Raw genomic sequence first — 27870 nt, forward strand, 5'->3', positions numbered from 1 at the left:
TGAAAACCCTGAAGCACTGCACAGCGATCGGAGCCGGCTAAGAGCGAGGAAGCATCTGATGTAGACTAAAGCCAGGGAGATGCAGCACCCTCCCATTAAACTCAGGATCTGTCCTTCTGCGCTCACCGCTGTGCATCGCTGGGATCCTTGAACAAAGCAAAGAATCTGGTCTGCTGATTTTTCTGGGGGATTTGGGAAAGAAAGAAAAAACTTTGGCAGAGAGCAATTCTGCCTTCCAGAACTGCAGGAGAGAGAGAGAGGAGGAGGAATGATTCAAAGTCCAAAGATTGATTCTCGAAAAGGTGACTGCTAGATCGCTCCTTCTGAAGAGGCTGTGTGGAAGGTGATTTGAGCATCATGGCTTGTCCCAGAACAGGGCAGGGTCTCCTGTAGAACGAGACGTCCCAGCGGAAAGCATGCCTGCAACAACCCACGTTCAAGTGTGTGGCTTCTCCTTCTCTTCCCAAACTTCCAGCTAGAGCATCTCTGCTTGAACAGAAGATCTGGACAAAGCCCAGGGCGAAGATCAACTTCTGTGGGAAGGAGGCTGGGGGACAACCAGACATTGGAAACGCCCACCAGGACTCTTGGTAGGTCTTCTCCACCCCATTCCATTTAATGCTTGGTGTTGGCCAACTGTGTAGAAGTGCAGCACTGCTGGATCAAAGCCCATCAAATCCAGCAGAAGACAGCTAGATCCTGCAAAGAAGCCTACACAGATTCTTTTGAGAAGCCTACATTAGCAACAACTTTCTCTGTTCTGGAGGCGTTCTGGGGCAGACAAGAGCAGTGGGATTTTTTGAAAAGAGAGATTTTTCGGTGGCTGGAAGCCCTGTTTGATCCCTTCAATAATGTCTGATCAGGAGATGGATGACTATGACATGGACAGCCTGTCTGACACATCGCGGATGATCAAGGGACTTCCGCCTTACAACATGGATGATCAGCTGCTGCCCATGGAGCGCCGTAGCACCTGCGGGTGCTGGGCCTGGACATGCCTGGTGGCAGCAATGAACTCTTTGGCCTTCCTCTTGAACTTCCTCTTGATGGCCGCCATCTTTGCCATTGTGCTCCTGCCCACCATTGTGGTGGTCTACTTTGGGTTCCAGTGCCATTCCCGGGTAAGTGGCATGCGACTTGCAGATGCTTCTGGTTAGGAAGCCCAATCCCTCACCCTGCATCAGAGGGTTAGGCAACGTGGTGCTCCCCTGCCCCATATAGCTGGACTAGGGATGCATGTGGCACTGTGGTCTAAACCACTGAGCCTTTTGGGTCTGCCAATTAGAAGCTCAGCGGTTCGAATCCTTGCAACGGGGTGAGCTCCCGTTGTTCTGTCCCAGTTCCTGCCAACCTAGCAGTCCGAAAGCATGCCAGTGCAAGTAGATAAATAGGTACTGCTGTGGCAGGAAGGTAAGTGGCATTTGCACACGCTCTGGTTTCCGTCACGGTGTTCTGTTGCACCAGAAGCGGTTTAGTCATGCTGGCCACATAACCTGGAAAGCTGTCTGTGGACAAACGCCGGCTCTCTCGGCCTGAAAGCAAGATGAGCACTGCAACCCCATAGTTGCCTTTGACTGGACTTAACCGTCCAGGGGTCCTTTACCTTTACCTTTATAGGTGGACTACAACTCCCATAATCCCATACCATGGGCTCTGCCATTTGGGGCTGATGGGAGTTGTAATCTGAGAGGCACAGATTTCCCACCCCTGGCCAACTGTTCTTAGACTGGCTGATAAGATCATAGAGTTTTCAAAGCATTTTTTCCTAGGGGGGCATTTTCCTGCATTAACTTTACCCACACATTTATAAAAGGATGGATGAGGTGGGCAGGACATGATTTCTAAATGCTGAAACATGTCCCCTATGCACACTCCCAGATGCCCCATAGTCTGTCTTACTCTTTCACATGTTCCCAGGACGAGTCTTTGCATTCAAATAAAGAGGCTTCAGAGATAGTGGAAGGCCACATACCTTACTCCCCAAAGTGGCAGCAACCTGGCCCCACCAGAGGTTTGTGGGCTACAAATCCCATCACCCTCAACTCACTGGCTATAGTGGTTAGAACTGATGGAAGCTGTAGTCCATTAACATAATAGTGGGGGAAAGGACCACCTCTTTCCGTATGAACCTACCTGGACCCTGAGATCATCTTCTGAGGTCCTTCTTCATGTGCCTCCTCCTTGAGAGGTCCAGAGGGTGGCAACACGAGAACGGAGCCTTTTCTGCAGTGGCTCCCCATCTGTGGAATGCTCTCCCCAGGGAAGTTCACCTGGCGCCTTCATTATACACCTTTAGGCACCAGGCAAAAATGTTCCTCTTTGACCAGGCCTTTGGTTGATCCGATTTACATCCTATGCCCTTTTAAAATGTGTTTTTTTGGGGGGGGGTATTGAGTTGCTGTTTTTATTTTTATTAGGTATTTTGTGGTTTGATATCTTGAATTTATTCTGTGAACTGCTCTGAGACCCCTGGGTATAGGGCAGTATATAAATTCAAATAATAATAATAATGGTTTCATTTTCCTTGTATTGGGAGGTTATGGCGGGTCTTGTATAAAAAAATTAATATCTTCTGTAAAACTTTTTTTTGTGCTTTCAGTTTAGCATGACGCTGTTTTAGTTTAGGAAGAACATGTTGGGTAATGGGAGACATCATAGAGACATATCAATCATGGAGAAGGCAGCATTGATGGAATTGGCCTCCTCCCTTGCCTAAAACATGCTTGGAGGCAGTGCTTCTTAAAACAGGAATGGGGAACTTTAGGCCTGGGGGTCCAGTGTGGCCCTCCAGGCCTCTCCAGCTGGCCCCTGGAATGCTCCCCAAGCCTCACACCCCAGCAGCCCTGCCAGGCTGGACTCTGATAAAGTCTCCTGTTTGCCTGGATGGAAGCTAGAGAGGGGTGTGTTAGTGCGTGCTGAAATGGCAAAGATAAAAGTTATATTTGTGCCTCTGCCCACTTTTGCTCCTGGCCCTGCCATGCAACCCTTGGAAATCTTCTAGAAGGGAATGCAGCCATCCAACCTCTGCTTTAAAACGTCCCTTCAAAGAAGGAGAGTCCCTCACCTTCCAAGCTATCCTGTTCCACTGGGAAGGGATAGCTCGGAAGACAGCTCTTGCTTTCAGAAAGTTCCTCCTAATATTTAGTTGGAATCTCCTTTCCTGTTACTTGAAATCCATTGGTTTGGTTCCTACCAGTGGCGTAGCGTGGGTTGTCAGCACCCGGGGCAAGGCAAGTAATTTGCGTCCCCTAACCCGTGGATTTTAGCAGGGGGGGCAGAGAGCTGCGAGTGCGAGCGCGCGCCCCCCAGATGTTGCACCCAGTGCGGCCGGCCCCCCCTGCACCCCCCACGCTACGCCACTGGTTCCTACCCTCTGGAGCAGTAGAAAACAAGCTTGCTCCACACGGCAGCCCTTTAGATACTTTAGATACTTGAAAATGGCTTTCATATCACCTCTCAGTCTTCTCTCCAGGCTAAACATAACCAACTCCTTTAACCCTTCCTCATATGGCTTGGTTTCCAGTGTGTCAAATTTCATTGTGTTAACATTTAATTATATGTGTCATTTTGTATGTTTATGCTGTAAACCACCCTGTGATTTTTGGATGAAGGGCCGTATATGAATTTAATAAATAATGATAATAATAAATAATATAGAAAACATTGGCTGGGGCCGATTGTGGGCTGGCAGGGCAGAGTGCAGGGAGCCCAAACAGTGGGTGGAGCCAGAGCCAATGATTGGCTGAGTCAGAGCCACTAATATGCAGAGGCAACTCATTCTAGTTCTTCATCTGCTCACGGCAAAATTGAAACTAAGGAGGTCAAACACCACCCTCTTGGACTGGATGCTAGTGAGAAGGCGAGCAAATGGGGGCTGGCTGAGGACAGACTGAGGTTGGTGGATCAGTTAACCATACTAAGGGGCCAGTCTCCATTGGAAGCCAACACCACTCCAAATTTTCAGCACCAGCTAGCAATGGACAGCGCCAATTTGCCAGTACTTTTCTCAGGATGTGGCTTTGACATTTCTCAGGATGTGGCTTCAGACTCTTCTGTTCTAGCAGTTCATTCGGTTACAGAAACCTGACTGGACTAAAGCTTAGATGGGGTGTGAGAAGCTGAAACTTGGTCAAGAAGAAGGGTGTGTGCAGTTCTCATTTTAAAGCCACTAAATGCAGGTGGGCTTTCACGGGGACTTTTTGCTTTATTAATTGCAAACTGATGCAAAAATCTGACGAACTAATTTAAGGCTGGGAAAATGAGAAACGGAAATGGATAGATTGGTCCGTCCTTATGCTGAGCAGGATTCCCCTTTTATTGGCGAATAATGCCACTGAAATCATCGGGGCTCAGGAAAGCATTAGTAAACACACCAAATCAGTGCCGTCCTATGCGTGTTGATTTGGAAGTAAATCCCCACTGGGCTGTATCAAACGAAGAGTAGAGTCACAAAAATGGACATAAAAAGAGCCTGTTGGATCAGGTCAATGGCCCATTTAATTCAGCATCTTGTTCTCACAGTAGCCAAACAGATGTCCTGATGAGAAACCGTCCAGCAGGACCCAAACACAAGGGTCCTCTCCACTCCCGAGGTTTCCAGCATCTAGTATTCAGAAGCCTCCAACTGAGCAGGCAGAGAATAGACATAATGGCCAGTAGCCACTGATAATAGATTTAAAGTTGCCCAGTCCTCCTTTAAAGCCATCCAGGCTGGTGGCCCTTCACTGCTTCCTGGGGGAAGCGAATTCCATAGCTCAACCACTCGCTACGTGACAAAGTCCTTTCTTCCGTTTGCCCTGAAATCTAATGTTCTAGGAGTTCCAGGGAGTCTATGAGTTCTAGGGATAAAAGCTTTCCTCGATCTATGTTCTCCATGCCATGCATAATCTTAGAAACGTTGATCATGTCATGGTCTAGGATGCATGTGTTGGGGTACGGCGTTTATCCTTGAATACTCTCCAGAATCCTTTAACATGAGAAGAGCCATAATAATAATAATAACAATAATAATTTATTTATACCCTGCCCATCTGGCTGGGTTTCCCCAGCTACTCTGGGTGGCTCCCAACAGAATATTAAAAACATGATAAAACATCAAACATTAAAAACTTCACTAAACAGGGATGCCTTCAGATGTCTTCTAAAAGTCAGAAAGTTGTTTATTTCTTTGACATCTGAAGGGAGGGCGTTCCACAGGGCAGGGGCCACTACCGAGAAGGCCCTCTGCTGGATTCCCTGTAACTTGGCTTCTCACAGTGAGGGAACCACCAGAAGGCCCTCGGAGCTGGACCTCAGTGTCCAGGCAGAACAATGAGGGTGGAGATGCTCCTTCAAGTGTAGATCAGGCCAAAGGCCCATTGAGTTCAGCACACTCTTCTTGCAGTGGCCAAGCGGATGCCTCTGGGAAGCCCATAAGCAGGCCCTGAGCACAACGGCAACTCTCCCCTTCTGCAGTTTCCAGCAACGGGAATTCAGAAGCGTTACTGCCTCCAACCATGAAGCAAGTGCATAGCCATCAACTCCCAACATCATGCTTGCTGGGTCAGATGAGAGTTGTAGTTTGACAATATCCCGAGGGCCAAAATGTCCCTACTCCTCCTGCAGATTTAAGAAAAGCAAGCGTGAAAGTCAGAGCCAGGAGATGTGGGGAGGAAAGCAAATTATTATGCATTCTTTAAAAAAAAAAAAAACAGCCCACGAAAATAGCTTTGCAGTAATTACCAAACCTCTGTGACAATCTGGATAAATACAGTAACGTCTCGGCTGACAGAGGATCCTTCCCAGCGCTGATTACTCACCGCAGTTTTTTTTTTATTGTCACAATATTTCTCTCCATTTCCTCGCCACCCTCGATTCCCTCCCCACTTTTGCCAGCAGCCCTCCTGCTCTCCTGCTTTTGTCTGTGCTTGCCTTCACGCAGGCTGAAATCTCTTTAATTTCATTTTAATTAAGGCTGCTCCCTGCTAGACGCGGCCTCTGCAATTCGTCTATTCAATTAAACAGAGAAAGGAAGAGTGTGTGTGTTTGTGTGTGGGGGGGGTATCCAACCACCATAGAAACAGAATCCACCCTACAGCCGTGGATCCCAGAGCACTGTGCAGGCTTCCTTCCCAGCCTCCGCTGGACAACCTGCAATTTATTCAAATTGACAAACTAATTTCGGTCTCATTAGGTATTCCGCACATGGGCTGTGCATGGATGCACCGCTCTCTGATTCTTCCGTTAAGGGGAGAGCTGAGAATATTTGGCTTCGTTTCTCCCTTCATCATTCTGCCTTGGGGCTGCTGAGGAGCTTGCGCTTGCCGACTCAAGTTTTGATAGTTCTCAGATTCCTCACCCCTTGTACAACAGTTGCGGGGGGAACATCAGGCTCCTCTACAAATGTGGCTCTGCAATTTCTCTCTCTCTCTCTCTGGCCCCTGGGATTCTCCCCTCGGCCCCTTCCTTCTCTCTAGGCCTTCTGGCAGTTCCCTCACTGTGAGATGGGAGGTTACAGGGAACCAGGCAGAGGACCTTCTCGGCCGTGGCCCCCAAGCTTTGGAACACCCTTCCATCCGATGTCAAAGCAATAAATGTTATAAGACCTTCCGTAGACATCTGAAGGCAGCTCAGTATCGGGAAGCTTTTAATGTGTGATGCTGGCTGGCGCAACCCAGTGTCAGGGACCATGCTGAGGAGGGCTACACTGAGGAGGAATGGGGGGGTGCCCCCCTGCTCCTGATCAGGATCCTGAATCTTCCCAGGAGCAGGACAGTATAGAATTGGAACAGCGGTTTGCAGAGGGACATAGTTCAGAAGGCAGAAGCTGGGAAGTACTGGACGGGGAACAGCTAGGAGGAGGAGAACTGGGAGAGAGAGGGTTAACAGATTCACTGTCTCTGGAAAGTATTCATCTGCTCAGCCCAAGGTCAAGAAGGGCAGATAAGGTGGCAGCCTAGAAAGCACAGTGGTTGCGAGATCAGGTTACGAGACGCGGTAGTGATGTGGGTGACTAGGGAGGAAGTGGGTGCAACCCTTAATTGGGAGCACCTTCATTCTGAGGAATGGATTCTTTGTTCTCTCACTTTGATCATTAAAGTTTCTAACTGGTAAGAAGACTCCTTCCTCTTTGTTCTGCTTATCTACTGCCAAAGGGGGCGGGGAGAGAGCTGATTCCCTGAAGCCTGACTCCCAGTCAGATGGACTGGGTACAAAAAACTTATTATTATTATTATTATTAGCCACACCCTTCACTGGCTCTGGGAGGTCTCTGTTCCAGCTTTCCCCTCCTTCAGGTGCCCTTTGCAGCGTGACTGTGCTGGCAAAACTGGGGTCCTCTTCCAGCCTCTCACCCACCCACAAATCCTCGAGCCTCTGGAGCTGCCCTCAGCTCTTCAATGATTAAAGGCTTCCTTTCTCCTTTTATCTTTTCGATTACTCTTGAACTGATTTAAGAGCGTCTGCGCTGAAGCAGCTTCGAGGCACTAACTTCCCGTAAATAAAGTGCCAGAACGAAGGCGTTCAAACGGCCTCGGTGTGCGGTTTTGTTTCGTGAACAAACTCTGGGATCAAGGGAGGGGGGGTATAAGGCAAAGCCATTTGTGTGGCTCCGTACAGCTCGAAAAGCAGGCCCTCCTACAATTTGTTGATCGGGTGATTAATTGCGCATTGATTGCTGCTGATGATCCAGCCCTCGCCTGGGAGACGGTTGTGGTTGTTTGCTTGAGATGGCTTTGCCATCGTTGAGGAGGCAGCTTGCTCAATTGGGCATCCAAGAGAGTGGCTGGCTAATAAAATGAACAAATGAGATGGGTTTTGCGGCAATCAGTCCCTGCGGAGAAGGGGCTGCATGCGTTGCTTGTTTTCCACGCCAGTGGAAATTTCCTTATGATAACCAAACCAGCCATTTCTGATTATACACGGGGTTTACAAAGGGAGATCTCTGTTTCCCTGATTCAGTTCCTTTGGAACATGAGAATCTGCCTTATTCTGAGTTGGTCTATCTAGCTCAGTATTGGCATCTTCAAATATGGGACACTCCCAGCCATACCTGGAGAGGCCGGGGATTGAACCTGCAACCTTCTACATGCAAAGCAAATGCTCTGTCACTGAGCTATGGCCCTTCCCTGAAGATATACGAACATAGGAAGCTGTTGTATACTGCAGTATCTCAGACCCTCCATTTTCCTATTTTCCAGGGACAGTCCTGGATTTACAGAAGCCATCCTTGTTTCTGATTTGATCCCGGAATGTCCCACTTTTCCTTCGGACGTCCCCTCGAGCCAAGGAGATAAGTATAGCTGTCAACGTTTCCCTTTTTAAAAGGGAAATTCCCTTATTCCGAATAGGATTCCTCGCAAGAAAAGGGAAAAGTTGACAGCTATGGAGATAAGTAATTATACAACCTTTGGGAGACATCTGAAGGCAGCCCTGAATAGTTTCTTTAGGTTTTTATATATGTTGGAAGCCACCCAGAATGGCTGTGGCAATCTAGTCATATGGGCAGGGAATAATAATAATAATAATAATAATAATAATAATAATAAGACATCCCTATTTTCTTTGGGACGTGGGTGGCGCTGTGGGTTAAACCACAGAGCCTAGGACTTGCCAATCAGAAGATCGGCGGTTCGAATCCCCGCAACAGGGTGAGCTCCCATTGCTCGGTTCCTGCTTCTGCCCACCTAGCAGTTCAAAAGCACGTCAAAGTGCAAGTAGATAAATAGGTACTGCTCCAGCAGGAAGGTAAACGGCGTTTCCGTGCGCTGCTCTGGTTCGCCGGAAGTGGCTTAGTTATGCTGGCCACATCACCTGGAAGCTGTATGCTGGCTCCCTTAGCCAATAAAGCGAGATGAGCACCACAACCCCCGAGTCGGCCACGACTGGACCTAATGGTCAGGGGTCCCTTTACTATTTTCACTGGAGAAATGTTGGAGGGTATGGTATCTAGCTCAGTAGCGTCCATGCTGACTGGTATGCCCAGGATTCCAAGCAGGGAACATTCCCATGCCTGTTTGGAGTTCCTGGGATGGAACTGGTCCTGCCACATGTGAAGCAAATACTTTACCACTGAGCTGTACGATGTGGAAGAGTCCTGAGTGCCAAACAGAGATGCTTGGGGGCCATATTGGTTCCCTCCCTGTGTCTCTCTGTGTGTGTGTGCTGGATTTACATATAATCTAAACAAGCTATAGCTTAGGGCCCCACTCACTTGGGGCCCCACTAAAAAATTAAAGGAAAAAAACAAACTGGATGTACATTTCCAAAATATAAGATGAAAAAATAAATAAAATAAAACCAACATACAGCAACAGTGGCAAATGGCTTTAGATACCTATTAGGTCCGTATAGCATATACCGGATTTTGCGCCCCATAAGACGCTCCGGCCCATAGGACGCACCTAGTTTTTTTGGGGGGAAATAAAGAAAAAATTTTTTATTTCCCCCCCAGGTGCGGGGCTGGAAGAACCAGGTCGGGGAACAGTGGGAAGGCATGCTCTGCCTCCCCGCTGTCCCCCGAGCTTGTGGGGCTGGCGATGGGGAGAAGTGTGCTGATCCCGGGACTGCAGGCAGCTCTGCACCGCCATCCGGAGCGGGGAGGGCCTTAGCGCCCCGCTCCCGATGGCCGCGCAGATCTGCCTGCAGTCCCGGCACGGCAGGCAGCTCTGCGCCGCCATCCCGAGCGGGGCGGGACTTAGCGCCCCGCTCCCGATGGCCGCGCAGATCTGCCTGCAGTCCCGGCACGGCAGGCAGCTCTGCGCCGCCATCCCGAGCGGGGCGGGACTTAGCGCCCCGCTCCCGATGGCCGCGCAGATCTGCCTGCAGTCCCGGCACGGCAGGCAGCTCTGCGCCGCCATCCCGAGCGGGGCGGGACTTAGCACCCCGCTCCCGATGGCCGCGCAGATCTGCCTGCAGTCCCGGCACGGCAGGCAGCTCTGCGCCGCCATCCCGAGCGGGGCGGGACTTAGCGCCCCGCTCCCGATGGCCGCGCAGAGCTGTGCTGAGCTGGGGACTGCAGGCAGCTCTGCGCAACCCTCGGAGCAGGTCTCCCGAGGGTTGCGCAGAGCTTCCTGAAGCCTGGAGAGCGAGAGGGGTCGGTGCGCACCGAGCCCTCTCGCTCTCCAGGCTTCAGCGAAAGCCTGCATTCGCCCCATAGGACGCACCCAGATTTCCCCTTCATTTTTGGAGGGGAAAAAGTGCGTCCTATAGGGCGAAAAATACGGTAGTCAACACAAAAAAGTGACAATTTGTTGTTGACAAAGGACAGCTGGACATATAAAGGTCCCCATTACCTTCAGTAGCTTAGGGCCTCATCAAACCTAAATCTGGCCCTGGTGTGTGTGTGTGTGTGTGTGTGTGTGTGTGTGTGTGTGTGTGTAGATAACTAGATACATAGAGAGAGACAGACAGATAGAGAAAGAGATAGATAGAAAGCACCTGTCTCCCAATGTGGGTTTTAAGGCAGCTTACAACATTGAAAAACAACAATACAAAGTAATAGGAGCAAACTAGTGAGAAAGAATGAATAAAAGACATAGAACACATTTAGAACCAGCAATTAAAATCTAGTTTGTCCTGGCAGCAGCCCATCATCAGTGCTTTGCTTTTTTAAGAAGAAAAAGGTGCCAATACTGAGTACCCATACGTACCCACACATCTTCCTGGGTTGCCCCAGCCACTCTGGGCAGCATCCAACATAGATAAGAACGTAAATCCCTATCCAGGATTGCCTTCAGAAGGCTTGGGGATCGGATAGCTCCATACCCTCCAACATTTCTCCAATGAAAATAGAGACGTCCTAAGGAAAAGCAGGACGTTCCGGCATCAGATCAGAAACAGGGACGTCATCTCTGTATCAGGGACATCCCTGGAAAATAGGGACATTTGGAGGGTCTGCTATCTATCTAGCTTTCCACCTACCTACCTACCAAATCTATTTATGCAGGGGTCAGCAAACTTTTTCAGCAAGGGGCCGGTCCACTGTCCTTCAGACCTTGTGGGGGGCCGGACTATATTTTGAAGGGAAAAAATGAACAAATTCCTATGCCCCACAAATAACCCAGAGATGCATTTTAAATAAAAGGGCACATTCTGCTCAGGTAAAAACACACTGATTCCCGGACCGTCCACGGGCTGGATTGAGAAGGTGATTGGGCCAGATCTGGCCCTGGGCCCTAGTTTGCCTACCCATGTTTTATGTCTCGAGAGAGAAAGAGAGATTTGTTGATGATGGCAAGTTTAATTTCCCTTTCCCCTTCCCTGCAGAACTTTCATACTTTTGCCTTTGGCTGAACAGGTTTGTCAGGTTTGTCAGCTGCTTTAAGAACCTGCTGCGCCTCTTTGACCTGCAGGAAAAGTGGGTGGAAAGAACAACGGGACGCCATACCTCCCTCCAAACACAATTAGCTCTTCTAAACACAGCTCCGTCTCTCTTCCCTCAAAAGAGTAAGGGAATAGCTCGATGCTGTTTCAATCTGTACAGTCTCTGTGTCCCTCACCCCCCCTTTTATTTTATTTTTTTAGCTTCCTCCTTCCGGATATTTGTTAGCGCTGACATTTTCTCAGCCACAGAGGAGCAAGACTGCCTACCTCATTGGGGTTGTTTACTGTCAGCGGAACGAGGAAGCTCTCCAAGATTTTATAGGTCCTAATTACCTGTCATGCAGGAGATCTCCCCATCCACCATCTCAGCACATCCTGAAAGCCTATTGTTAAGCAGCCAGAAAGGTGTGGAGAAATGTTATGGGGGGCTGGAGCAACTTGCTGGAGAAGAAATGGCAAGATGTTTGGGGGAAATAGGAAGCTGCCTTGTACAGAGTCAAACCAGGGGGTCTGTGTAGCTCAGTATTGTCTGCACCGACTGATAGAAACTCTGCAGGGTTTCAGACAGGGATTGCACCTTGGAAAGGACCATTAAAGGCCACGTATTTGTGGGATGCAGGTGGCACTGTGGGTTAAACCACAGAGCCTAGGGCTTGCCGATCAGAAAGTCGGCGGTTCGAATCCCCGCAGCGGGGTGAGCTCCTGTTGCTCAGTCCCAGCTCCTGCCAACCTAGCAGTTCGAAAGCACGTCAAAGTGCAAGTAGATAAATAGGTACCACTCTGGCGGGAAGGTAAACGGCGTTTCCGTGCGCTGCTCTGGTTCGCCAGAAGTGGCTTAGTCATGCTGGCCACATGACCCGGAAGCTGTACGCCGGCTCCCTCGGCCAATACAGCGAGATGAGTGCTGCAAATCCAGAGTCGGTCACGACTGGACCTAATGGTCAGGGGTCCCTTTACCTTTTATTTGGACTGGGTAGTCTTCCTAGCTTAGCTGCGTCCTTTAGCTCTATTGTTTGGTCCTGATTTCTGGATTTGCCTCCCGCAAGCTCCAAATCACGGTTTCCCCCTCTGCTCATTCTTCCTTGTCCCTCGTCTCCTCGCTCCTTAGTGGGTCCTGCAAACTGTTATTCTGAATAATCCATTTTTATTGGGTAGGGGGCATTAGCTGGAGATGAGTTTATGGAGCCAAGGGGTCAGTGGCCTCCAAATGTTTGGGAACTGCTGGTTTCTTTTCTTTAGGCTTGCCTGTTGCCGAGTTTTCCTTCTCCTTTTTATTTTTTAAAAAGCCACTGACCACTTTAGCAAGGGGGGGGGGGCGTCAACAAATGCCCCCTCTCCATTTAGCAGCTCCGCTCTCAAAGCCTGCCTGGTTCTTTCTCTAACAGACCATCCTTCTCGAAAAGGGTTATCCAAACCTTTGCTTTTGTCCATTAAATAATATTCTCTCTATGTGCTTTTCTTTTTTCCTGTGCCATTTTCAAAGCAGAGGGTGGTGAGGAAGGAGAAAGCTTTCCTCTCTCCCTGCATTAGGCTCTACCTGATGAGCATATCCTTTCGCTGGACTAATGGCTAAAGTAGGCAGGCCTGAAAAGGAATCAGTCACGATGCCTGCAAGGCCGCCTTTTCTCCTCATCAGTCCTTTTTTTTGTTCTGGCTGCCTTTCCAGACCCTTTTCATTTCATTTCATTATTTAGATATTTATAGACCACGCTGTTCAGGAAAAATACAGCGAGATGGCATAAAACGTGCAAAATTACAAGAAGATCACTTAAAAAAAAAAAAAATTAAAAGCTGGTTGGGGGGGAAAGCGGAAGTCACATTTCAAAGTCCTGCCTGAGTAACACAGTTTTCCGAGAGAAGCGAAAAGGTAAGGCAAGGAGTGTTCTTGCCCAGATTCAACTGGCAGGGAGTTCCACAGGGCATTGCCTTCAACACCAGTAAAGGCTGACTGAACCTTGGGAGTGTGGGGAGTCAGAGGATCTCAATGACCAAGGTGGAGAATAAGGAAACTGGATGGTCGTTGAGGCACCGCTTGGGCCCAGGTTGTTCCAGGCTTTGTGATTAACACAAGAACCTTGAACCTGCCCAAAGTGATGATAAGCAGAGAAGTAATATGCCACCAGGAGCCTGCTCCTGGGACCAGTGTGGCCCCTACGTCCTGCACTATTTGCATCTTCTGGCATGGATACAAGCAGCAGAAGTTGGATGGCCATCCGTCTTGGATGCTTTAGCTGAGACTCCTGCATTGCAGGGGGTTGGACTAGATCATGCTCAAAATAATAATAATAATAATAATAATAATAATAATAATAATAATAATTATTATTTATTATTTGTACCCTGCCCATCTGGCTGGGTTTCCCCAGCCACTCTGGACGGCTTCCAACAAAGATTAAAAATACATTAAAATGTCAAACATTAAAAACTTCCCTTCCAACTCTAGAATTCTATAATTCTACGACTGCCCCACACAAAGCATGCCCGCTGTGCCTTCGGGGTGGCTTGTGCTCATGATGTTATCGGGGTGGTTATATGCCAGGGGTCAGCAAACTTTTTCAGCAGGGGGCAAGTCCACTGTCCTTCAGACCTTTTGGGGGCCGGACTATATTTTGAAAAAATATATGAACGAATTCCTATGCCCCACAAATAACCCAGAGATACATTTTAAATAAAAGCACACATTCTACTCATGTAACTGAAACCATCAACAGAACTGTATGGAACAACCTTACATTTGCAGAGCAAAATATCCTCTTGAATTACCATATTTTTCGCTCTATAAGACGCACCAGACCACAAGACGCACCTAGTTTTTGGAGGAGGAAAACAAGAAAAAAAATAATTCTGAATCTCAGAAGCCAGAACAGCAAGAGGGATCGCTGCGCAGTGAAAGCAGCAATCCCTCTTGCTGTTCTGGCTTCTGGGATAGCTGCGCAGCCTGCATTCGCTCCATAAGATGCACACACAATTCCCCTTACTTTTTAGGAGGGAAAAAGTGAGTCTTATAGAGCAAAAAATACTGTAATTAATCTGCTTGGTCACTGTGAGAACACAATGCTGGACTAGATAAACTAGATAGAGCTCTTACTAGGGCTTTATATTTCACCTCCTACCCCCCAGCAACCTATCTAACCAAGTCATGCCTCAACACCCACCCACCCCCAGATTTCCAGAAAAGCTCACAGTTTGTGCAGGGGTTTAGCTGCTGAGACATTTTCTCAAGAGGAGTCTCCTCAGGAGAAGTCAGGGGAAATCCAGCTGTGAGCTGCTGCTCTTTGGGGTCCATTTTTGCTATCTCCCAGTGCTGCAACACTCTCACCCCACCCAATAAAATATCTGAGGAGGCCAGGTGCCACGTCTTGTGATCGATTATGTGCCCCCCTCCATATTTTCTTGTAGTTGGCACCCCTGAATAAAATCAACAAGTAACAGAGGAATTGACCGGAGCCACCAAGAAACTGTTGGTGCAGGTTAGCTGAGGAAATAGCAGCGGAAACACGAGGAAACACGATGTGAGATAGGCATTTGGACCACATCTGCCACTGGTGATGAATTTGCATCATTAGTAATGTGTCGCTGAAGCGCTGCCCCTTCTCACCAGCTGGGGGCAGACTTTGGAGGAGCTTGCCCTGCTGCTCCTACTGTAGCCTTATGAGGCTTTGGGAAAAATATTGCGCCTGGGAAAGGGAAGTGGGAGTCAACAGACACTCAAGGAATAGTTTGGAGAAAAGGCTTTTATTTCTACCATCCATGAACTGGTAGAAGGAGCAAGTGTGATAAGTCACAAAAAGCATGCACGAAGTTCACAGTCCTGTGCACAAGCATATATACCCCTTTCCAGTTCCCTCCTCCTTTCTTCTCCCTCAGGAGTCCTGCCCCATGTTGAGGTTCCTGAGCATGTACAGAAAGCTGTCTTGGGACTATTGTGGACTCTTGGCAGGAAAGGGGGTGAGGGGGTTTCAGTGTGTTCCAGTTGTTTCATTCTTGTGCTTTGGCATGGTTCCCGGAGAGAAAGCAAGTTGCAATGTGGTTCTGAGAAAGGCCTGAGAAGACAATGGGCTCTGTTCTCTACCTTGTTGCAATCTTTTTAGTTACAGCAAGCGGAATGTTTCTGATGCTTAGCTGCTGAGAAAATGATTTTGAAAAGCGTTGAGAAGCTTTGAGCCTGCTTTGGTGGGGGGTGACTTCGGGCCTAGGTGAGGTCACCTGTCCTCACCTTCCTTCATTCCCCCCTCTTAATCTTTGGACAGCCTTTTTCTTAAAAAGGCTCATCCCAGGAAGGCACAAGCTGCTCGTCCCAAGAAGGTACAGGCTGGTATACTTGGGCCAGTGCTATAATCTGGGGGCAAAGCATGTGTGCAGATACCCCCCCTTCTGAAGCCCACATTGCAGCCAGAAAAAGTTCCTGGCGTGGACTCAGGTGCAATGCTTTGGGCTGGGAAGGTACGATTGCAGATTGTCACTGGTGCTCTTTCCTCACCTTCCTTCACTACCTATCAATCAAGTCTAGCTTTAATGCAGAATTCAGAGTCTCAAGGGGAGATCTTCTGAAGCGGGTCATGGCTGTCTACTCTTAAGGATGCTAGCTTGCCCTTTCGCATTTCAGTTTGACTTCTTGTTCTTTGATCCTGCCCGGCGCAGCTAACAAGCTGAAAAGCAGTCATCACCGCTTGGCTTTTTGAAAAGGGCTCCCTTTTGGCTGATGGCCTTCATCCTTTCCGCTTTCTAGCAAGGGCAGCTCATCATAGCTGTTGACGAAACCTCTTGCCACGATGAATGGCCTCTCAAACACGCGGTGGAAAATAGTTCTCATTAGACATTGCGGCATCAGTAAGAGAATATTGAAAGCTGCCTTGATGGACTCGTGGTCCATCAAGCTAGTGTTGTCAACTCTGACGTTTCCGAGCACAATTCAAAGTGTTGGTGCTGACCTTTAAAGTCCTAAACAGCCTCAATCCAGTATACCTGAAGGTATACTGCGTCTTCACCCTCCACCTTCCCTCGCTGCGAGAAGCCAAGTTACAGGGAACCAGGCAGAGGGCCTTCTCGGCAGTGGCACCCGCCCTGTGGAACGCCCTCCCACCAGATGTCAAAGAGAAAAGCAACTACCAGACTTTTAGAAGACCATCTGAAGGTGGCCCTGTTTAGGGAAGCTTTTAATGTTTAATAGGTTATTGTATTTTAATATTCTGTTGGAAGCCGCCCAGAGTGGCTGGGGAACCCCAGCCAGATGGGCGGGGTATAAATAATATATTATTACAGTGGTACCTCGGGTTAAGAACTTAATTTGTTCTGGAGGTCTGTTCTTAACCTGGAAGTGTTCTTAACCTGAGGTATCACTTTAGCTAATGGGGCCTCCTGCTGCCACTGCACTGCCAGAGCACGATTTCTGTTCTCATCCTGAAGCAAAGTTCTAAACCTGAGGTAATATTTCTGGGTTAGTGGAGTCTGTAACTTGAAGCGTATCTAACCTGAAGTGTCTGTAACCTGAGGTACCACTTTATTGTTGTTGTTGTTGTTGCTGCTGCTGCTGCTGCTGCTGCTGCTATCTGCGCCTCCATGGTTGGAGGCAGAAATGCTTCTGAATAGCAGCTGCTGGAAACAACAGAAAGGCTGTAATGCTCATGTTTTGCTTTTGGGTTTCCCACAGGCTTCTAGTTGGCTGCTGTGAGAACAGGATACTGGACTACATGGGCCATTGGCCTGATCCAGCAGGCTCTGCTTGTGTTCCTATGGGCAGGGGCTCCAAAAAAGGGAGGAAGTTTGAGAAATGGCTCCATTAAGTCCTTTTCATTTCCTTCTCTCTAAGCTGAAAAGGCACAAACGCCGCAACCTTTCCTCATCAGGGGGTTGCTCCAACCCCTTGATCCTTTTCAGCTGCCCTTTCCGGAATTTCCCCCCTGCCTTGCAACATCCAATATCCTGGCACTGCGGACGCCTTTCAAATCAACGCGAGCCCATTCGGCAACCTCTCCTGCAGTAGTAAAGGAGGACAAATATTGCAGCCCTTTTTCATTTGTTTTGGGACAAGACAAGAATTTCCATTTCTCGCCGGCCTCTTGGGTGACAAAAGAAACAGCAGCAGCAGCAAGCAGCCGCGTTTGGACTCAGACGGTTTTAATTTCAGGCTGAGTCATAAAGCGCTGCTCATAAAGCCGGCATCTGTTTCTTTGCTCTGCGTGATCTGCAGCCGAAGGCGAAGCGAAGGCATGCTGGCCACGGAAAAAGAGAGCAGGCAAGACAAAAGGCGGACAGGCTCTGATGGGCAGGGCGTCAAACCTTTCAGTTAGCAAGCAGCAGAAGGCAATGTATAGAGTGGTGGTAGTTGGAGAAAGGCATCCTTTTCCATTCGTGACCCAGAGCAGCGTTTCCATTCCGCTGCAATCCGCCTTCTGCCAAAAAAGTCGACTATTCACTTCATTGTTGGCTGCAGCAAAGCCACGTTATTAATTACGCAGCCTTTACATTATTCCACCCCATTCATCTCATTGCAAAGGAAACACAGTGTGAATGGGCAGCGAGGGGGAGCGCAATCAATTATGTACTATTTGCATACTGGAACGAACAATAACAGTGGCCACCGATTGTATTTGCTGCATTGATTTCTGGTGCAGACATGGAATGAAGAAGTGAAAATCAGATTTTTTTATTTACTTATTGGATTTACAGCCCATATTTTTTCCCAGGGAGCTCAAGGTCGCGCACATAGGTCCCCTCCCGCCTGTTTTTTCTTCATACAGCCCTGCAAGGTAGGTCAGGCTGAGAGATGTGACTGGACCAGAGTCACCCAGTGAGCTTCACTGATGAGTGAGGATTCGAACCCTGGTCTCTCAAGTCTTGTCCCAGTACTCTTTTATACCACACTGGCTCTCTGTTTCTGTTGCGATTCTCCATTATCCCTAGTGGTGGTAGAATCATAGAAGTCTAGGGTTGGAAGGGACCCCAATGGTCATTTAGTCCAGGCATCCCTAACCTTTGGCCCTCCAGATGTTTTGGACTACAATTCCTATCATCCCTGACCACTGGTTCTGTTAGCTCACGGGTCAGTAAACTTTTTCAGCAGGGGGCCGGTCCACTGTCCCTCAGACCTTGTGGGGGGCCAGACTATATTTTGAAGGGGAAAAAATGAACGGATTCCTATGCCCCACAAATAACCCATAGATGCTTTTTAAATAAAAGGGCACATTCTACTCATGTAGAAACACCAGGCAGGGCCCACAAATAACCCAGAGATGCATTTTAAATAAAAGGGCACATTCTACTAATGTAAAAACATGCTGGTTCCCGGACTGTCTGCAGGCCGGATTTAGAAGGGCCTTAGTTTGCCTACCCATGAGACAAAAACAAAAAAGAGAAAAAGAGAAACAGAACCCGTGCAGAAAGGCAAACAAAGGGGGGAGGGGGAAAACCCCAAAACTCTGTATTTTATGAGGTTGTTACTGTACTGTATCAGATCTTAACCTATTAATAGTATTTGTAAGAACGGATTCAAAATATCATTGAATTTGTCCATGGCAAGTCTGCGTTTACATGCAAGTTGTTCATATGTTGCGAGTTTGTATAAGTCTTCAGTCTAATCATAGAAGGGAGCCACATTTTTATTTTTCCATTTTATCAGTATCAGTCTTTTTGCTGTGGTATGGGCAAGGAGAGTCCGCTTGTATTGTCCTTTTGTAAGGTTCCATGTGCTGGGTATATACCGTATTTTTTTGCTCTATAAGACTCACTTTTTCCCTCCTAAAAAGTAAGGGGAAATGTGTGTGCGTCTTATGGAGCGAATGCAGGCTGCGCAGCTATCACAGAAGCCAGAACAGCAAGAGGGATTGCTGCTTTCACTGCGCAGCGATCCCTCTTGCTGTTCTGGCTTCTGAGATTCAGATTTTTTTTCTTCTTCTTTTCCTCCTCCAAAAACTAGGTGCGTCTTATAGAGCGAAAAATATGGTAGTTCAAGAGGATATTTTGCTCTGCAAATGTAAGGTTGTTCCATACAGTTCTGTTGATGGTTTCAGTTACCTCCTGCCAAAAATCTGTCAATATAGGACAATGAAAAAACATACGTTTTAGAGAAGCATTATCCCTATTGCATCTCCAACAGTTAGATATCCACACTCTACTTTTGAGGGGGGGGGGGCTGTTTGCAGACTCAGTATTGCCTACTACACTGACTGTCTGCAGCTGTCCAGGGTTTCATGGACCACATATAAACTCCATCTCCAACTCCTTGAAAGATTCCATTAACGGCGTCTCCCAAAAATTTTACACATCACTTGGGAAGACAGGCGAACTAATATCAGTGTACAGGAAGAAGCAAAGATCACCAGTGTCAAAGCAATGATTCTTCAACATCAACTTCGTTGGACTGGTCATGTTGTGCGGGTGCCAGATGATCGTCTTCCCAAGCAACTACTCTATTCTGAACTTTAAAATGGAAAGCTTAATGCTGGTGGTCAACAAAAGAGGTTTAAAGACTGTCTCAAGGCGAATCTAAAAAAATGTAGTATAAACACAGACAACTGGAAAACACTGACCTGTGAGCGCTCCAGTTGGAGAACAGCCTTTACCAAAGGTGTCATGGGCTTTGAAGATGCTCGAACTCAGGCCGCAAGGGAGAAACGTGCTAAGAGGAAGGCACACTTGGCAAATCCACACCGTGATCAACTCCTGCCCGGAAACCTTTGTCCCCACTGTGGAAGGATGTGTGGATCCAGAATAGGCCTCTTCAGTCACTTATGGACTCATTGTTAAAACCGTGTTTATAGAAGACAATCTTACTCACTACGAGTGATCGCCAAAGAAGAAGGAAGGAAGAAGATTCCCCAGCCCTACCTGGAGATGCTGGGGATTGCACCTGAGACCTTCTGCATGCAATGCAGGTGTTCTATTACATAGAGACTTTAATGCCACTGCTGGACATTTCTCAAACCCTTTTGAGTAACCCCCAAGTCCCCTTGAGCAGAACTGGGAAGCCATCCAGGTGAGAGCTGTCACCTGAATCTCCCGCCGGCCTGTTCCCTGGGTAAGAGCTTGAGGAGCTGTCACCAGGCCGGGCAGACATAATGGATAATTAAACCTTTAATCTGATGACTGCTAGCTTCTCTCGGCAATTTATCAGGGCAGGCTGGCAGGCTGGAGATTGAATATACAACAGGGAAGAAGAGGCAGAGCAGCCACATGGGAACTCAATCTCTAGGCAGTTTCATTTTGTCATTTCATTTCCCTTTATGAGATTGAAGCCGATGGACGAGCCCAAGGAGCAATGGCTCATAGAAGCTCACTTATTTTCCCCTCCTGGTTTACTTTTTGAACGAGGAACGTTTGTCATGCTGAGAAACTCGACGCCATGTTGACGGGTTTGTGGTAGGATCCTGGAGCATTAAGGCAGGGGTGGCGAACCTCAGGTCTGGGGGTGAGGTCAAATGTGGCCCTCTGTCTGGCCCTTGAGACTCCTTGCCCAGGCCATGCTCCTCACTGGGCCTGATTTGCACCTTTTATAGAGGTTCTCCCTTGTTGGGACATTGTCAGGGAGCCAGCCAGCAATAAATCACATGGAGTAAATAAGGTTAACTCTTTATTGAAAAAAACAACAAGGCTGCTTAGGGGAGCCAAGCCTAATGAACACAACAACTCTTATCAGTAGGTCTTGCCTCAAGGAGACAGTTATGAAGGCTGAAGGCAGCTGCCTAAATTCCTTCCTCTCCCAGGTACCCTCCTAAGCAATCTGAGACTCCTGTCTCTCCTCTGCCTCCTTCATACCTCTTCTGGTCCTGGGATACCAGGGGTGGGAGTCAAACTGGTCACAGCAGGAGGGGAAAATGCCCTGGAATCTTCACCAGCCTAATCTTCATCTCTGCCTCTTGGCCTCCCTCCTCTCTGGTTTCTGATTGTGGACTTGTCTCTGCCACCCAGCAAGATTCCTGGTTGGGGTGGGTGGGATGAACCCACGACTCCCAAGTTCACGCTAACCATGACATCATGCTGGATCTTCAGTACAGCTGGGAATGTCCTTTGCTTTATTATTATTATTATTAAAGATTTTCTTGTTTTACAGAAGTATTTTTTCCATGTAACATTTTTACAAATCAGTTTCATTTGCTGAGACATTAGGAAGAAAAGGGGCGGAGGGGGGGGAAAGATGGGTGGGGTCGGGTGGCGATGTTTCTATTTTGCTTAAGGTATGTAGGGTTTTGTGTCAGCGTCGCTTGTGCAGGTTCTCTGCTGTTCACTTGTGTTCCTTTGGTGGTGAGAGAGGTTGGGGTTGGCCTAGGATGTGGTTGTTTGTTTGTGATTGGCTGTGGTGATCTTTGTTTTTGTGTGTGAGTGGGGTGGGTGGGGGAATGTCCCTTGCTTGGATCCTTGGAGAGCCACTGCCAGTTCCCAGCTAAACAGACTGATGATCAGACATGGCCAAAGGTAGTCTCATGTGTTTGCTAGGACCATAGGAACCTCATAAATTCTAGCTGGTTCAGGCCAAAGGCCCATCGAGTCCAGCGTCCTGGGTTCACTGTGGCCAACCAGATGCCTCCAAGCACACTTGGAGCCCCCAGCAAACGATATTCAGAAGCACCCTTAGTTCCACAGTATGTAGAGCATCAGCTTTGAGCTGGAGTTTGTTGCAAGCTTGTTTCATTTCTAATTTCCTGCTTGGCCGAGTATAAACGCTACCTCTGGAAGCTGCCTTTCCATTGGCAAAAGTGAGGGATGGGTTTGGCACAGAGGGAAGGAGGCGCGTCATCCAGCTCAGGTTGCCCCTCATCATTGCTCATCCGTTGAGTCTCATCTATCCCCTCCAACATCAAACTTCATTTCTTTTCCTCCCCCTCTGGATCTAACAATATTAATTAACCTAGAGAGGGCGCCAGATACAAATAACACCACCTTTTTGACATCAGGGTGTAGAGAAGCGGTGAAAGGAGTGGGGAGAACTGAGTGAAATGAATGCTTTGCAAATGGTGAAGGGCTGAAAATTAATTTTCGGTGAGCACAGTGGTGGCTGTTAGAGTGACTATTATCTGCTCAGGGCTTTGTATGCAGAAGGCCCCAGATTCAATCCCTGGCATCTCCTGGTAGGAGCTTATAGTTCTCCTCCTCCCTCTTTCCTCATGGCTGAGTGGGGGATTTGTTTGCTTGTTTATTATATTTATAGACAACGTTTTTCTTCCAAGAAGCTCAAGGTGGTGTATGTGGTTCTTCTCCTCCTCCTCCTCATTTCACCCTCACAACAACCCTGTAAGGTAGGATAGGCTAAGAGATGGCCCAAGGTCACCCAGTGAATTTCATGGCTGAGTGGAGATTTGAACCCTGGTCTTTCCCAGGTCATAGTCTGTCACTCTAACTTTGACGCCGAACTGGATTTGAGCCCTGGTCCTCTCAGATCTTAAGCAACAAACCCAGAACAGCCAAGGCTGTTGGAAGTGCTACCCTCTGCTTTAAATGTATGGTATGAATGTAGCCAATAGCAAGTTGTAGAAGCGGAGCGCACATTATTTGTTGTGGTAATGATTTACGTACTCATTTTGTATAATTTATACACTGCTTGATTGCAAAAAACAAAAAACCAACCCACGAACAAACCTCTACAAAAAACAAAACAGTAAAATCAATAAAAGTCACAGCCGCACTTCAAAAGTTAAAATACTAAAACAGATTGAAATTAGCTTAACTTTATAAGCATCTGGGAAGGCTTGTCTAAACAGGAATGTTTCCAGCAGGCGCCAAAGAGCAAGTACAGCGAAGGTGGTTAGAGCTTGGGGCTGTGAACGCCAAGGTTGCGGGTTTAATCCAGGTCACATATTCCTGCGTTGCAGGGGGTTGGACTAGATGATCCTCAGGAGCCCTTCTGTTTAAGAAAAAAAAAACCTGCTCCTTTTCCCTTATGGGGTATCCAAGAGCCTGTATAGAGTCCTTAAGTGGGTTCCCTATCGGTAGGAGAAAACAGAGGCCAACCAGAGTATATTGAGAAGCAAAGCGGCTAGTAAGCCTGATCTTTATTCAAGGAACAGTTGCAACAGGGTCCCCACTCACCACACGCAGGAGGGAGGAGAGAACCCAGAACAAGGGTGTGCAAGGCCTTATATAGACCTTTGAAACTGCCCACCCTGTAGCCGAAGACCAACCCCCAAAACATCATCCATACATCATAGAAAGAGGCGGTCTACAGCAGAAATCCATCACAGGAGGCGGTCTACAGCAGAAATCCTGTCTGCCAGGATACCTAATAATGGTCACTGATTGCATTACCTGGGCAGTCTGGCCATTCTTTTGTGATGGTTAATAGTTTAGTTCCTGAATCCAGGTCACCCTATTCATACACAAATACGCCCTTCAGAAAGGATTTGCAAGCAAAAAGACAATGGGAAGGCTTTCCCCATTTGCCTCCCTTATTGCAGAGGAATATTTGAGGTCACTGGGAGAGTCAAAACAGCTTCAGGATTGCTCTCCTGTACTATTTCAGACACGTGGCTTATATACTTATGTATGTGTTTGCCTTGTACATTTATGAACGTTTAATTTATATTTGAGACCTTAGAATTCTGATAACACTTCCAACTCTACGATCCTATGATAGGCAGCCTGGGTAACAATGCCCTGGTCCCGATTCTTTCCCATTCCCACATCGTCTGACTTTCTCTCTCCCCACCCCCTCGCAGGTGTTCCACTCCACAGCCTCCTACTGCAAGACCATCTTGGACGACAACAGCTCCTCTGCCCTGATCATCCTCGGCTTCGTCATCATGTCTCCGCTCATCGTGGTGGCTATGGCCATCTACTGCGGCCTGGTCAGGCGTTTCCGCCTCTTCCTGTGCTTCCAGCCTTGGGCCCGGGCCACGTACAAGGGCGTGAAGTGGCGGTGGTACGAAGACGGGGGGCTGTGCGGCTGCGCCAAGGAGTGGAGCAGCCAAGTCAAGGCCTGGGTTTAAGCGTTTCCCGCTCCTTGGTCTGCCTGCCAGCACACCCCTCTCTCCGGTCCTCCAAATCTCATTTTCCCCATAAGGGCGCCATGAAGAAGCAGGCAACGGCTAAACCCATCTAGAGGAAACTTCCATGGCTTCTTCTCCTTCCACCAGGGGGCGCTGGGCCTCCCATTGATTCTGGAACTTTCCGTGAGATGGAGCATCTTGCTTTCAGCATGAGCTCTGAGGTTCATCTTAGGGCGTGAGTGTGGGGGACGTTTTCAACCATTTCTTCTGCCAAGCAACCTTCTGGGGTGGGCGGAGCAACAAATGGGCGGAGCAACAAATGCAAATTTTACCTTTGGAAAGCGGCCTACACACACACACACCTCCACCCAGGCAAGCAAGAATCAGAATTCAAGGACACATTCCAGGCCAGGCAAGAACATTTGAGGAGGATGCAAGGCTCAGTCGGTGCAGTGTGTATGGCAGTGTGTATCAAGGGCCAGATAGAGAAGCCCGAAGGGCCACATGCTGACCTTGGTTCTCCACTCTCACCTTAGGGTAGCTACCACTCTCTTCACTTCAGCCCCCCCATGCAAGGGTAACAACATACCCTCCAACGTTCCTCAGATGAAAATAGGGACATTCTATTCTACATCAGTGGGACACAGGTGGCGCTGTGGGTTAAACCACAGAGCCTAGGACTTGCTGATCAGAAGGTTGGCGGTTCGAATCCCCGCGACGGGGTGAGCTCCTGTTGCTCAGTCCCTGCTCCTGCCCACCTAGCAGTTCGAAAGCACGTCAAAGTGCAAGTAGATAAATAGGTCCCGCTCCGGCAGGAAGGTAAACGGCGTTTCCGTGTGCTGCTCTGGTTCGCCAGAAGCGGCTTAGTCATGCTGGCCACATGACCCGGAAGCTGTATGCCGGCTCCCTCGGCCAATAAAGCGAGATGAGCACCGCAACCCCAGAGTCGGCCACGACTGGACCTAATGGTCAGGGGTCCCTTTACCTTTATCTTATTCTACATCAGTATCACTGATGTAGCATTTCCTCCACGTCAAGTACAAAAGTTATTAGAGGAAACACACAAATCTGCAGTATTTTAAGCACAGAAATCTTTGAATTTATGTACTGCATTTAGGGAAGCCTAATCAATAAATACAACTCACTGGCAGTGATACTAATGTAGAATAGAATGTCCCTATTGTCATCTGAGGAATGTGGGAGGGTATGTAGCAAGAATGTTCCGCCTTGCAGGGCTGTTGTCACAATTTCTGATTTAAGTTCTATCAATGCTAAGCAATATTATTTCTAGTGCTCCTCTGGCTATGCTGAACAGGACAGCTGTCTTCTGAACCCACTGCCTTCTGGAGCTCCCACAACCGCTAAGAGACCAGGCTCCCACGGCAGCCACCCTTCAACTGACAGCTTGACAGGACCCTGACAGCTTCCCCGCCCCCTTAATGGTAGTCATCCATATTTTGAATCAGTATCATATACCAAAGATCCTAATCTTTGGGTTGTACCCCATTAAGTCCTGCTGAGAGTAGACCTATTAGAATCAATGTGCCTACATTATACCACATTCACACCAGACATTTAAAGCCCCATGACACCACTTTAAACATTAACAGCTTCCTTCAAGGAGTTCTGGGAGCTGTTTTCTATTAAGGGTGCTGAAATTCGTGCAGAGACCCTCCTATTTCCCTCACAGGACTACAATTCCCAGAATTCCCTGGGAAGAGGAATTGATGGTTAAACTTCTCTGCAGAAGGTATCACTCCCATCTACATAGCTTATACGTAACTGGGACACACCTAGTTTAAACAAACCCATCTACTACCACACAAGTCTCAGGTCTGGGGAAGAACCAGAATGTTCAAGTAGGGATTACCAGCTGCCATTTTGGAAAAAAAGAAAGCCACTATATTTCCCACATGCTTTGTCTTCACCACTGCCAGGCATGCTTGGTCTCAACATAGCTGCCTTCATGAGGAACAAAATGCACAATAGCTGTGAGGATGTGATTAAACCGACGTTCTTTCCCCTGAAAATGCAGAGATCCAGTTCCAATAAACTGTGAACTGCCACGGTTTTGCAAACACTCTTCCTTGAAGGAAATGTGTGCTGGTCCTGTGGGTTACCCGAGAGGCGAGGCCCAAGTCTGGTCCATGGTCAAAGGTGCAACGTGGAGGCAGTCCGTTGTAGCTGAAGCTGGGTGCAGGGCAGGGAGTTGGGTGAAGTCAGTAAAAGGCTTGCAAGCAGGGAGCCAGGGCGGGTCAGGAGCTCAGGCAGGAACTAGCAACCACAATGTTGCCCCTGCAACTTGGGACTGGGGCTCGCTGGCTTTTATCTGCCCCAAGACATAGGGCGGCCCCGGCCCACAGGTGACTCGCCTCTCCTGGCCTGGAGGCGAGCACTCCTCCTGTGGGAACTTAGTTCCCTCCGCCTCTCTGCCCTGAGCCTCTGCAGCTCAGGAGAGGCTGGAGGGTTACCGGACCCAGAGGCAACCGCAGCTTCCCCTGACGGGGCTAAGAGTGGAGCACCTGCAGGCAATGGGTCCTCCATCACCTCAGGAGCCAGAGCAGACTCAGCTGGTGCCTGCACCTGAGGATCCAGCACAAGTGAGGACTCTTCAGGCTCAAGCCCCAGCCCCGGCTCAGCTGGTTCTGGAGGCCAGGAATCCTGTGCAGCCTGGGATCTCTCAGGTTCAGCATCCGAGTCCGAATCCCAGGCCATCACAAAATGCTTTCCTGGTTGATGTCTTTGGAGGACCTCCTGTCCCAGAACCCATGAGACATGTCCTCTAGATGCACGATCCATTCACACAGACATCAGGCCTGCAAGTGTGTCCAATGGCCGGATGGGAATTGTGGTTCAGCCACAGTTGTAGGGCCAAAGATTCCCCACGCCCTGCTCAAAGTAGACCCAGCTTGGCAGGAGGCTTCTCCTCTACCTTCACGCTACCTTTTAACAGAAACAAATGTGCACGCAGTATTCTGTGATCCATCCGCTCGCCTTCCACAAATGCATATTATGTGGAGAACCGTTGGCTCATTTAAAGTGCATTTCTTTAACCTGTTTACAGTGGGGTGGAGGGGGAGCTAAAATCTCAACCCCCTTCTTTGAAATGGTGTGTGAAACTCTGCTGTCTGTTCTCTGTAACTCTTCCAGCTCCTGCTCCGATGTATAAATATGTGGTTGTCCTGGGCTCCACCTGTACGATTTCCATGTGATACCTGATGCTCCCGCAATCTCTGCCTATATATTAAATATCATTTTTATACTAATAGATTTCCATTATTCTCTTTTTTTAAACACAACAACACGTTTTTTATTTGTTTTTACAAATATGAATTTATAACAAAACCAAATACCTGTACATATCCACATAAAGAGATTTCTCTGAATCTTGAGACTTCCCCTCCATGGGTCCTAATGTCAACATTTTCAACTGCATCTTATATCATAGTCTATATTTTATATCTATTCATATTGCCCATAGTGTTCGTTACATTACAAGTGTTGTCAAAATCCTGCTAATGTTTTAATTTGCTTTCAATGGTCTCCTAAATAAATTATATTTCCCTCCCATTCTTTCTTTAAAATTTTGTCTTCTTGGTCCCTGAGCTTTCCGGTCAGTTTTGCCATTTTGGCGTAGTCTAACAGCTTAGTT

At 48.2% G+C, this 27870-nt stretch overlaps 2 protein-coding genes across 2 annotated transcripts in view; one reads left to right on the plus strand and one right to left on the minus strand.

The window, feature by feature from the left end:
• Nucleotides 1-27870, minus strand: part of AURKAIP1 (aurora kinase A interacting protein 1) — a 155656-nt gene that overhangs the window by 96444 nt on the left and 31342 nt on the right. The window lies entirely within an intron of this gene.
• Nucleotides 14-27788, plus strand: TMEM278 (transmembrane protein 278). Its single transcript, XM_083513349.1, has 2 exons — nt 14-1121; nt 23949-27788. Exons 1-2 carry the CDS (start codon nt 852-854, stop codon nt 24216-24218), a joined length of 540 nt encoding a protein of 179 aa, XP_083369475.1. The 5' UTR covers nt 14-851; the 3' UTR covers nt 24219-27788.

Source organism: Podarcis liolepis, assembly GCF_965112155.1.
Source record: "Podarcis liolepis genome assembly, chromosome: 7".
NCBI classification, from domain to species: domain Eukaryota; kingdom Metazoa; phylum Chordata; class Lepidosauria; order Squamata; family Lacertidae; genus Podarcis; species Podarcis liolepis.

What these genes read in the sequence shown, in the direction of transcription:
- TMEM278 (XM_083513349.1), top strand. Translation starts at nt 852, where the DNA reads ATGTCTGATCAGGAGATGGATGACTATGACATGGACAGCCTGTCTGAC. An exon ending in GGTTCCAGTGCCATTCCCGG is followed by an intron (nt 1,122 to 23,948) that starts GTAAGTGGCATG and finishes ACCCCCTCGCAG; the next exon opens with GTGTTCCACTCCACAGCCTC.